At 38.1% G+C, this 12,597-nt stretch overlaps 1 protein-coding gene across 1 annotated transcript in view; it reads left to right on the top strand.

The window, feature by feature from the left end:
• Chst9 (carbohydrate sulfotransferase 9) overlaps positions 1–12,007 on the top strand; it is a 28,551-nt gene extending 16,544 nt beyond the window's left edge. The window contains exon 2 of the mRNA XM_031365042.1: positions 9,553–12,007. Coding sequence (XP_031220902.1) covers positions 9,553–10,617 — 1,065 coding nt within the window. The 3' untranslated portion in view covers positions 10,618–12,007. The remainder of the gene's footprint in view (positions 1–9,552) is intronic.
• Positions 12,008–12,597: the final 590 nt, after the last annotated feature.

Below are 12,597 nucleotides of genomic sequence, written 5' to 3'. Positions count from 1 at the left end.
CTCTCTCTCTCTCTCTCCTCACTGTCTTCATTCCCAAAACTGCCCATGCCTATTTTCTAGGCTACAGCCCACAGGAAAGATGTACTAATTAATCAAGTTACTTAGGAGCTCCAGCCCTCTGGGCAATGTCTTCCCCTGAGCCTCCTCATTGGTTCCCAGTGATCTATGGATAACTCTCCTCGGTCAAGTGCTCACTCCTAATTAAATTTCAACCACCTCAAAAGCTGAATTTCTATAGAGAGACTATTGCCACAGCCATGTCACTCCGAAGCTGAGAAGGCAGCATGATGGATGAGAGGAAACCAGAGAAGAAAGACATGGACACAGGGCACACTGACATTTTGGAGAACTTTATGTGTCGTACACTCTGCTCTGTAATTTCTGACTGAAATTATCTAATTAATTCTTTAAAAGATTTCTTCGTCTACCACCCAGAGTGTCAATCAAAAGAGTAATATTTTAGCATAGCCTCTGACCAGGTAGCCCTGGAGGCTTCTTGTTCAAAGTTGGTGACTTTGAAGAAGTCCAGTCCTGCTTCTACAGGGAAGGCACTTTTACATATATATCTTGTAGATCAGCATAATGTGACTGTAGTCTACATGCTGTGAGGTGTTGGGTTTTTTAGATGTCATATATATATATACATATATGTATATATACACATATACATACATATATATATGTACATATATACACATATATATATACACATATACATACACACTCATATGCACACACACACACGCATACGCACATGCATGCACGCACTCGTGTGTGACAAGCACTTCCAATGGGAACATAGTACAGTGAGTCAGAACTGGAATTCTTTATTTATGGAAACACAGAGTGTCTGGGATCCTAGGCTCTGTCAATGGAATCACCTCAATCCCATCACTTCCAGGAGTAGTCACTTGGTTCCACCCACCTTTAAAAACTAGAAATCCCTGTGTCAGAATATTTGTCAAGTGAACTTCGCTGACCCTGTCTTCCAGCACTCTTTAGTTTTTCGGTGTCCCCTTGCACTCTGGCCAGCTGCCAGCTAGGGCTCACACTTGTATCTCTGTCTAGGTCATTTCCTTTGAGTTGCCGAAAAGCAACTGGAGTTTCCAGGTCTCTGCTCCAAGATGCTTTCATGTATCATGACTGGGTTTGCTGGAGTGAATTTGGGACACATATCGTGTGTTTCCTCGGGAAGTCCTCCTGTGATTCAAGTCCCACTCAGCTCCCACTCAGCTAACATGTCTTATGACTCATCCTGAATCCTCTTCCCACCCTTCCATATTTTATATGCTCACACTCCTTCCAGAGGCTTTGGAATCTTCCCTAAATTAATCTCTTGCCCACAATCTTTGACCCAGGTTTTGCTTCAGGGGAAACAGAAATAAAAGCTCTATTTTAAGACCTTCCAGCTATCAGGTGGATGCCTTGGTGGGCAGATGGTCTTCAAACATGGCTGATCAACTCAGCCATAATACTCCCAACCCTACAATAGCTTTCTTCTCTTGTGCATCTTTAGGCTTCAACCTACAGGAATCCTCCCAGCTCCCTCCCAGTAAACTGGTTCTTGGTCTATTCATTTTTGTTTCTCGGGTATATCCCAGTCAGTCACCAGTATCAGTGTTATCTCCTGGACTCATCTGCCCGGCCTGTGATAACCTTTTTACATGTCTTTATATATTTTGATTTATGTGTGTATATATGTGTATGATGTGCATGTTAATGCAGGTGTATGTGCACCTTTGTGCTCATATGTAGGTCAAAGGACAACTTTCTAGAGTCAATCCTTTGTTTCCACTATAGAGCAACATCATGTCTGAGCCATCTTACCAGCCCAAGATAATTTTTAAATTATAAATCAACCCCTACACTGTCGTATACATACACACAGAGGGAGAGAGAGAGAGAGAGCACAGAGAGAGGGGGAAAGAGATTCTCACCCCCCACATACACACACAAAAATAAATAGAACTTTACATTTAGGCATCAGGCATCAGAACTCAGGGCATCGGGCTCATTGCTCCATACCAACATCCTGAAAATAAGGACAAGAAATCTGCTTTGCAGGCACACTCTTGAGAACAAGACTGTAGAACTAGGCTGCCATTCCTCCATTGCCCATCTCTCAGATCTATTCATTATTGCTGACAGTCATTTTTAATGCTAGGAAAGAAGACAATGTGTACTCAGTAATAATTCTTAAAAACCAATCACTGCAAGAGCATTTTCCAAATGGATTAGATATTTAAAATATCAATAAAATGTTAAAATCCTAATGATCAAACATGTACTTACCCTGAAACTCTCAGGCCAAACATAGACTAAGTTTACAATCCCCAACTGCATTTGGTATATATAGCCTAGTATATAAAATAAGGACCAAATATGTGGAATATCCTTTATCAAGTTGGGTTTTTCCTCTGCTATATTCTCTCCTTTCTTTTCTTTCTCTCTTACCTGCATGGCAGGAAGGATTGTATTGCTATCTCCTCTCTCTATATATACACATATATATGTATATATACATATATGTGTGTGTGTGTATGAAGAGATAGAAAACATGCAACTGTGTCTGCATTCTTATCACCTTTATAGAGCAACTATGAGTATATGATTGCACAATCTACCCTGATAATATGTAAACCTAAAACCATCTCTCTTATGAAATGCATCATTTTTCCTACAATAGTTAGAAGAACAACAGAATAAGGACTGCCTAAGTGATTTAAGCTTGTTGGGAGATGCATATCTGCTTACATATGCTAAGGTCATTCTTCAGTCTTTTACATTCATGGAGTCTAGCTAAACCAAAGAGCAGTCCTCTTTCCAGTATAAACTAACTGGTGGTGTTCACACTCTTATGGGCCCACTCCTCATATTTTAATCTCACTCTGATTCAAGAGATGAGGGTGGGTTGAGGGGACTGAATCTCAAATAGATAATAGTATCAAATAACTCTATAATTTTCACCCTTGCTTCTAGATATCATCATACACCAGTTTGATGGATCAGCTTGAAGACCTTCTTAGGGAAACAATAGTGTGAACATGTGTTTAACCCACTTACGTTTTTGAAGCTTGGAAAGGGCTGAAATTCACTAGTGTCTTCTTTCTTCTACAGCAACTGTTTACAATTCTTCCCCATGACCCATCCCAGTGCTTCTTACCCTTCCTTCCCATACTTGCCTTCAATTATTTCTACCATTCTCTTTCCTTCCTCTTCTCCTCAATGATATATGACAATATATGTGTATATATACATATATATTATACACACATTGCAATGCAGTTCTCACCTGCTGTGCAAGTGAGAGAGAATGAAAAGGAAAGAGAGAAAATAGCAGAGAAAAAATATTTACGTTGAAAATGCTTGTCACCTTGAAGTTGCTCAATAAGTAAATATTCATTGACTAAATCAATAAAAGTATGCAATATTTACAAAGAACATACTTTATGTTGAGCAATCTTTGCCTTCATTTCCTGTAATCCAACTACCCAACAAGCTAGATGCCAGCCAGCCGTGTTGTACACACAAGGAAACTGAGGTTTAAAAACGAAATAGGTTAACCATGGTTACCCAGTTAGAAACAACACAGCACACAGCACTTCTGCCCGACTCTGAGACCTCCATTCCTGATGTTTGTATCTCTTTTAACAGCCTTTTGTCTGATGCTTTCAATACACAAGTTTGTTTTTTTTCATGAATATTAAACAAAAAAGAGATTGCTCTATTTGTGGTAAGCTGAAAACAAGCCACACACAGTGAAATCCAAGGTCTGGTTTAGAAATAGCTCCAGCAGTCACAGTGCTCATTCAAGCAAGTTAGTTAAATTCTCAGCATCAGGTCCTACATCTATCAAGAGGGTAAATACCTGGGTTTCCTCTTCAGATTGACACCATGATTAAATCAGCTAGCTCCTGTGTCATGCTACAAACTAGCTAAGCAAAATAGCACTTGAGAGAGAAATAAACCAGATGACAGGAAACAGAAGGGATTCTGTATGACATATGAATTCTTCTAAAAGCCCTGTCTTGCCTCCAAACTAAAATTAACTACCTCAGTTCAGAGAAGTGGCAATCATTTTTAGTTCCTTTTGCCCCCGCTCCTAGGTTTACCCAAATAAGTCCGTTTTTTACTTCTTAACTCACTGACCTATCTCTACTAGACTCCAAGTAAATTATCACCATCTTCCTCCACCCCTTGAATCTTAGGGCTAGAGAGATGGTTCAACGGTTAACACCCCTTGATGTTCTTACATAAGACCCTGGGTCAGGTCCCAGCATGAGAAAGTTGTTGTACCAGCAGCCACCTGCAATCGTAAAGATGGCAAGATGGGAGACAGAGCTGGATGGACTCTTGGATGTTTGTGGGTCAGGGGCTTGGTCTACTTGTTAAAGTTCTGGATCACTGAAAGACTGTTTCAGTAAAAAGTGAAATATTCCTGAGGACCAACACCAAAGGTTTTCCTTTGAACTCCATACAAGTATCTTGCAAATCGCATGCACTCACAGGTATAAAGGCATACACGCAGGGAAATTAAAAAGAAAATTCTCACTATCTAAATTGCAAAACGCAGTCCATTTGCTAGGCTCAAGCTGTCCCAGGGCCATTTACATGAGCTCAAGCCTTCTCAGGCCATTTCTATTAGTTCAAGTCCTGCTTGCTAGCTCCTCTCACCTGAAGGTAGACCTCAGGTAGATTCTAGGTTTCAGCACACACATTCCTCCACACCCCAGCCTCCTCATCTGTGTGCTTTTCCAGTCTTCATCTCTCATCAGAGCTATTACTTTATTTGCAAAGTTTGCTCCCCACCCCCAGTCTCTTCAGATACATTAAACATTGTTTTCGCTGCTAAGCAAGTGTCTGATGCATTCTTTCATTGTGGCAATTATAACACACTTTCTTAAACTGTTCATTTTCAACCTAATTAAACCTTGGCTTCCTCAAGGGGCCACATATTTTTATCCATTTCATGGTTGGCATTTAGCAAACACCTGATGTTTGGAAAGCTTTCAGTGACTAATGGGAGGAGAGAAGCACAATTCCCAGGGGAGGGATCCTTCATTTACTGACCTTACAAAAAAATAAGGATGAAATTTTCAAATTCAGAGTGAAGTTAATTGACCTTCTAGGACTTTTACTAATTCACTTATTTGAATACTAGTTGTTATTATATGTAGTAATGTATCTTTTATATAAGTGTGTAACATCAATTCATTGATGATATTTATAATGAAATATAGCCACTGTTTACAGCTAATCTGTGTTTGAAAGAATATCTCCAATTTAGACAAATGTAAATAGTATAGACTGATTATTGCTAATGGAATTTTTGAAGACAGTGGAGCCCTGGCTAGAGGTTAGAGTGGTTTCATGAGAAGTTAAGGTTATTATACTAATCAAGAAGAGCCTAGACATCCCAGAAAGAGGGGTATGATGGAGAAGATACAAGAGTAAGGAGGAAGGAAAAGTCGGTGTCAAGGAAGATGTAAATAGCAATAAGGAAGTAGCCCAGCAGAGGCAATCTACAGGTCCAGTTGAGGATTAGAACTTTAGACTGTATCTAGCAAAACCAGTCCAAGCTGTCGACAAGTGAGAAAGAAAATATTTGTTGAGGACTAATTTGGTAGCCATTTGCAGCAAGTCAAATTGGGAAGACACTACAGAATGGGTGTAGTGAACAAGCAATAAGTCACCAGGCTACAAAGTAAATCACATGATTGGTACAAAAAACAAGAGGAAATCCATTTTAAAATATGCAGACATGATGTAAAATAATCACTTTACTTTCTGATTTTTAAAAACTCTCTCAGATCTTATGAATGTGTGAGCATAAAGCAAAAGGACCATTTCAAAAATAGGAGAGAACTTGGGAGGAACGATGTGGCTTTGTAGGGGTTTGCTCTAAAGGCAATCAAAGGAAGAAATGACTTAAGAGATGGAGTGGGGAAATTATCTCTCTAAGCCTCAGATGTAACATGCCATTAACTTTAATATTAGTATTAGATTAATGTATATTATGAGTAGAAGATGGGAATAAATCAGTTCTGGGTGGAACAGTGGAGGGGTGGGCACCAATCCCTGATAACGGCTTTTGTAGAATAAATACTAATGACATGAATGATCTGGAGAAGGTCTGAAGTCTGACAAGAGACTCAAGAAGTATTTTTACCATCACTTTAGAGAGTGAACTTTTTTTTAATATACCTCAATTTGATTGGACTAAGAGAAATTGTCTGACATGGAGAGAAAATCTATCAGTAGTGAGAAGTATAACCTCCAGTGCATGGTGAGCCTTTCTCTCATGTTGACCGAGTCACCTGAAAGCTGCTTGGTGAACATGCACTTCCAACAAAGAACATATAAACAGGAAGCATTGTATCTATCCCCCTTGCAGACTGATGTGCCATCTGACCTTACATTTGAGTTCTGTCTCTTCTTTAAATCATTCAAGTCCACCATAGAACATTCTTCCCCAGTAGGAGAGGAAATTTTCAGACCATGTTCTTTATTTTCTGAATTCCCTTTGTGACTGAAGCTGTGTGGTTGTCAAATGTCACCACTGCCTATGGAACTCCAGGAGAGCTCAACTAATTATGGTTGGGAGCCTCACACACAGAGACCCTACTTCTTTGTGTCCACAATAAAGCCTGAGGACCCAGAATGCTGAGCAAACCTCCTGAGTCTCCAAAGTGACTCTGGACAATCTGATGTGGGAGGCAGGCACCCACCATAGCACAAATGGCTCTTCCTGCAACTGTCTGGTGTACTTTGCTGCCAATTTGTTTGAACACAGATTTTCAGTGCCTTATGAGGAGGATCAGTTGATTATTTCTCTAAGTTAACCTATACCTTTTTATGGACAGCATGTTTATTTTTTATAACACCATAAGATAATTGTTTGTAAGTCATCATTAAGTCATCACCATATTTATTAATTTAGTAATTATCTCTTGACTAAAACACGGGCCTCTGTGGTAATATTCTAATGTGTTGGGGGTGGGATGGGATAAAAAGAGAAACCATAGAAGTAAGCCAAATCATTTCACATGGTTATTAGTGCTGTGAAGAAAAAGAGTAGAGTTCAGTGAGAGGATCACCAGGAGTGAGACTTGGAAGGGATGACTAGGAAAACTGTCATTACAGAGGGACTGAGGATTAAATAGTGAAGAACCAGCTATGTCATTAGCCAGAAGCCTCAGAATGTAGTCCGAGTTACCAAAGTATTACACAATGGCAAACAACAATGATCTGGATAGTTAGGCAATGATGGTCTGAGAAATAATGAGGTGGCTCAAGCATGCTTCATGCATGCAAATTAGAGAAATATTCTATTGAAGATGAGGTGGTTAAGGAGCTGAGTTCACTGCATGCCAGTCACTATGTATAGTTCTAAGAACAAAGATAAAGGTGCAACATCTGAATTAAGAACCAGAGTCTTCAAGACATGAATCAGAGACCAGTGGCAAGAGAAAGATGAATAGACTCCATAGAGCATATTTCACAGGAGCAGAGGACTCTCTGAGAGCTATCCTGGAAACAGAGTGGATGACAACAGGGGCATAGACCTCAAGGTTCACTTGGATCCAGACAATGTAGTTTTATTTACCTGAGACTATGTGAAGTGATCAGAATATGGGGTTCCAGTAATAAAAATTATAAGAAATAAACATTTTAGAATTCCCTGAAGCAGGAAGGGGAATTTGATGACTACAGAGAAGGTCTAGAGGGCACAGCAGACACGGATTTTGGAGGTTTGGGAGGGGATATTTATGAGACAAAATTGTAACTGATTGGGTTGCATAGAGACACACAAATCTCAGCATAGATAGTAATGAACAACTGAAGGAACTTGAAATTCATTCTACCATGGAGATAAGATAATGTTATTTCTTTTACTGAAGTAACAATAGTTATAACTTTAATTATAGATAATAATTTATTTATTGTGAAAATAGAGGCATTAGTAAGCATGACAGCTTGTTATGGTCGTATGTGAAGTATTTCTCATGCACATCTACCAATAACTCTGTGATCTTTCAGACCTACAGAAAAGTCATATATAATTGATGACAACTTTATGGACCATAAATCATTGATCAGAACAAAGAAGGATTTGGGGCTTTGAAGAATCCTAGCCATCTCTGGATAAGATAGCAGATAAATAGCTGTAGAGTTGAGACCTCGACTAGATAGCTTAACAATTCAGATTATTTGAGGCAGTTCTTTTATGAGGCTATACAAGCTGGTTTATGGTGATTGGAAATTATTCACAAACTCCTCTTGGCTGTCTTATGATTAAGATGGTGAAGACCCACTATACCTGAATGTGACTCGGTACTTATTTCTCTGCTCTGTCACTCAACCAGTAGAAAAATCCTAATTATCTTTGAAGACCAAAGTCCATTCACCTGTAAAATTTAAGGGCAGCTACTATCAACTATAAACCATCCGAGACACGAGGAACATACATGATACACATAAGAAACTCTTCCCATTTTCTCCACCTGTACTCTGGTGGTGCCATATTTTACTCTTTTTGTGCATTATTTATTTGTTAGGTTTCCCAATAACATGCTAAAGACACTCAACACTTATAACCTCTTTTTCAAGTCTAAGTGAGTCAAGCCTGCTCTCTTTTCAGAGCCCTCCAATATCTTCTTAGCTTTCTTAGAGTAAAAGCCGATGTCCTTAGAAGTTTTGTTATTATTAGAAATAACATGCATGAATCCCAACCTCTATGGCTTCTCTTTCCCAGCCAAGTCAAGAGTTGTAGGAAGGCAATAATAAAAATGAAAGCTCTTAGAAGGTGGGCTAGTGAAGCAAGAGGAAAAGAACCTCTGTCTCCTTTTGATACAATATTACACAATAAGACATCAAAGATATTCTGGATTCTTAACTCTTTCTTCAAGTAGGGAAGATGGAAAATTCCATACATGAATGAAATTATATGATAGTGTGACTATAATTCTCATTGTGATAAATAAATTGAAAATAAAATATTTTTCAAGTGAACAAATATATCACTCTTGGTAAATGCTGATGAAACTGTAATGATTGTTAGGCTTTGATAATTAGTCTTATTACAATTTTCAGTTACAAATTATGAATTTGAACTATTCTATATATTATAAAGTGCCTGCCCCTAAAACAAAAACAAAACCAAACAAACAAACAAAAAAAACCTGTTGTCTAAATTTAGCTCTGGATTGAATGTCCATTCAGTACTACTACTTGGAAATAACAGACTCATTGATGCCTCAAGGATTACTAAGGCATGAAATAACTGAGATCTATTTCATTGCATTACTGGCAAAAATCAAGGCAGAACCTTCTAATCTCTATCTTATATATACTGTATTTTTGTTTTCTATCATTAGGTTTTCTCTGAAAAATTTGACTACAAAATGTATATTGAGCATGCCTAGCAGAATTATCTCTGCTAGTTTATACTCAGCATGCTCTCCTCTGTAACATGTGAAAACAAAGATGCTAAGTTCTTTATCCACATACTTGTGAATGTACATCCAACATGTCTTCTTCTTGTTTTAACAGAACTCCGAGGTTCACGTGCCTGAAGATCTAAAGAAATGGGGAAATCTGCTCAACCTGGGGATACCCACTAGGGTTTTAAGGAAGAGCATCCATTCACAAAGGGAAGATAGAGCTCACGGATCATCAACTGAAACACATCAAGGAGCTAAAATTCAAGTTTTTCAGAAACCCACCCAGATGGACTGGCCACTGGCCACTCGGCCCTCAAACAAAAGTTCAGTCCAAGACAACAAATGGAAAAAAGCAAATGCAATCCAAGAGAAGCGTAGGTCCTTCCTTCATGAGTTTTGCAAGAAATATGGTGGAGTAAATGATCCCAAATCCAACCTTTTTCATATAGTATCTAGGATATATGTAGAAGATAAACACAAAATCCTGTACTGCGAAGTACCAAAGGCTAGCTGCTCTAATTGGAAAAGAATTCTGATGGTCCTAAATGGCTTGGCTTCCTCTGCATACAATATCTCCCATCATACTGTGCACTATGGGAAGCATCTGAAAACACTGAATAGCTTTGACTTGAAAGGAATACACATGCGTTTGAATACCTATACCAAAGTTGTGTTTGTTAGAGATCCCATGGAAAGATTGGTGTCTGCATTTAGGGATAAATTTGAGCATCCCAATAGATACTACCATCCAGTGTTTGGAAAGGCAATTATCAAGAAATATAGACCAAATGCCTTTGCAGAAGCATTAAATAATGGATCTGGAGTCAAATTCAAAGAATTCGTCCACTATTTGCTGGATGCTCACCGTCCAGTAGGAATGGATATTCATTGGGAGAGGGTTAGCAAACTGTGTTATCCATGTTTGATCAACTATGACTTTATAGGGAAATTTGAGACATTAGAAGAAGATGCCATTTACTTTCTACAGTTGATTGGTGCTCCAAAAGACTTGAAATTTCCAAACTTTAAGGATAGGCACTCCTCTGATGAAAGAACCAATGCCCACGTGGTAAGGCAGTATTTAAAGGACCTAAGCGCAGCCGAAAGACAGCTCATCTACGACTTTTATCACTTGGACTATTTGATGTTTAATTACACAACTCCACATTTGTAATTTGCATTCATTTTCTAAAGCCCTACAAAGACTTAATGATGATGGCCTCAAATCAGCTACTGTAATTGTCCTACAATTCCCTGTATGGAGGAAATTTAGCTAAGTCAAGTTGTCTTGATTGAATGAAGAGTTTTTTTAACCAAAGAGTATGACAGCATTTGGCACAAAGTTATTAGAAAATCATCTCAAGGAGACATGTAAACAACTTGATGTGCTTTTAAATGTTGGGAAAGAGCTGTTTCGGCATTGTAGCTATACTGTGGAAGCAATAACCTTGCCAGCTGTTACATTAACCAAGAAAGCCTCTTGCATGTAAAATAAAGGGGTCAAAATGGTGAGAATTGTGTATCCAAATCCTGGCAACCATCATCTGACATGCATGAAGCTGTGCTTAGCATTCTGTGGCATTTGCAGCAAATGATTGGATGATTTTCTTATACCCTGAATCTTCCTATCCTGTGATGATAAATCCATTTTTAAACATTTGGGCATAGGCATTTTACTATTGATCTGGTGGCATTCTGTGATTTACAATATGAGAACAGAGCAGACAAACAGATGATCTGTGGCTTTTTTTAAATTTAACAGCCAGTAAAAATGCACAACATGCTAAGATCAAAACAACAAAAGCTACCTTTCTCTTCCAGGAAAAACTTCAGGGGGATTGATTTTTCTTGGTTTCTAGCCCTCTGCGAAGAGACAAAATGAGCCCAACCAAGCAGGTCCTCGTTTCTAAACATCATCAGATAGAAATGTGCTCTTAATTCCCCTTTAATTGGGAAAGGGAGCAATTGTTTCAGGATGGAATAATCATCAAAACCAAAAGTTGCCATTCTGAATATAGACCTCTAGCAATAACAAAGTTTTATAAGAATATTATTTGAATCAAAGCACCATGTGCATAGCTTTCTATGTGGAATACACTCTAAGAATAGCTTTTGTTTGCAGTCTAATTATTCAGCTTGGGAATGACTTTTTAAGAACTAATATACCACTTCAAAGACAGGTTATGTTCTAGAGAATCAACATAACAAGAGCCCCTAGAAATGTTTTTAATAGGCTTATGAATAAGCAAATTAAGGTATTTTCTTCTTAAGTTTAAATACTCTATACTAACAAAGTCAAATACCAGTGCATTCAAATATTAAATCAAAGTCTTTGGAAAATAGGACCATGTGTCACCCTTATGAAAAGTTGTAATGTACTTTGGAAATTTTTTCCGAGGGATCTTAAATTTAAAGACACATTCAGATGAGAAGTGCCTTTTAATTAGTTAACTATTGCCCTGACTTAAGCAAACCACATGTCAATCAAATCCTATTAAAATGCCTTTCTCAAACATGTTTCTCTTCCTAAGCTATCATATTTGATCAGTAAATATTCAGCTATGTCTTGCAAAGAAAACTATGTCTTAATATTTGAATATTAATAGACCAAGGTTCTTATAGTCATACGTGTCTCGTTTTGATTTTCCATTTCACGGCTGAGTATTCATGAACTGCTTCACTCTGCACACACACCCACCTTATCTCCTCCATATCTCACTGGAGTCGGTAAACTGCAGTGAGCCCAGTAATCAAAAGTATTCATTTCCACCCCACCCTTTGACTACTTTTCCATCCCATTTCCTTATGCTTCTAGACCATACTCATAAGCTGAGTAATCTAAATTATATAAATTAAAATGTTGCTGTACTGGAGAGAGTGCATTCCTCATAACTTAGAGACCTTGAAATTATCTTTTTCCAGAGAGAGAAAAGATAACCATTATGGAGACCCAAAAGTTTATTCTTGTACCACACAGAGCTCATTTCATTCAGAACCTGCTACAAAGGCTGTTTCTCAAAGATATTTTTAAATGGAAATAAGAAACAATGGTAACAGCAAAATTTATATTTTTTAAAAGCCCCTCACTTTCATAGCTCTGGAAAGGAAAGCATGAAAATACTCTGTCTTTCATATTGCCATTTCTCCCACCCTG

The sequence above is a fragment of the Mastomys coucha genome, unplaced genomic scaffold, assembly GCF_008632895.1.
Source record: "Mastomys coucha isolate ucsf_1 unplaced genomic scaffold, UCSF_Mcou_1 pScaffold13, whole genome shotgun sequence".
NCBI classification, from domain to species: Eukaryota; Metazoa; Chordata; class Mammalia; order Rodentia; family Muridae; genus Mastomys; species Mastomys coucha.
Note: the sequence above shows the minus strand (reverse complement) of the source record. Positions and strands in the feature narration are given on the sequence as shown.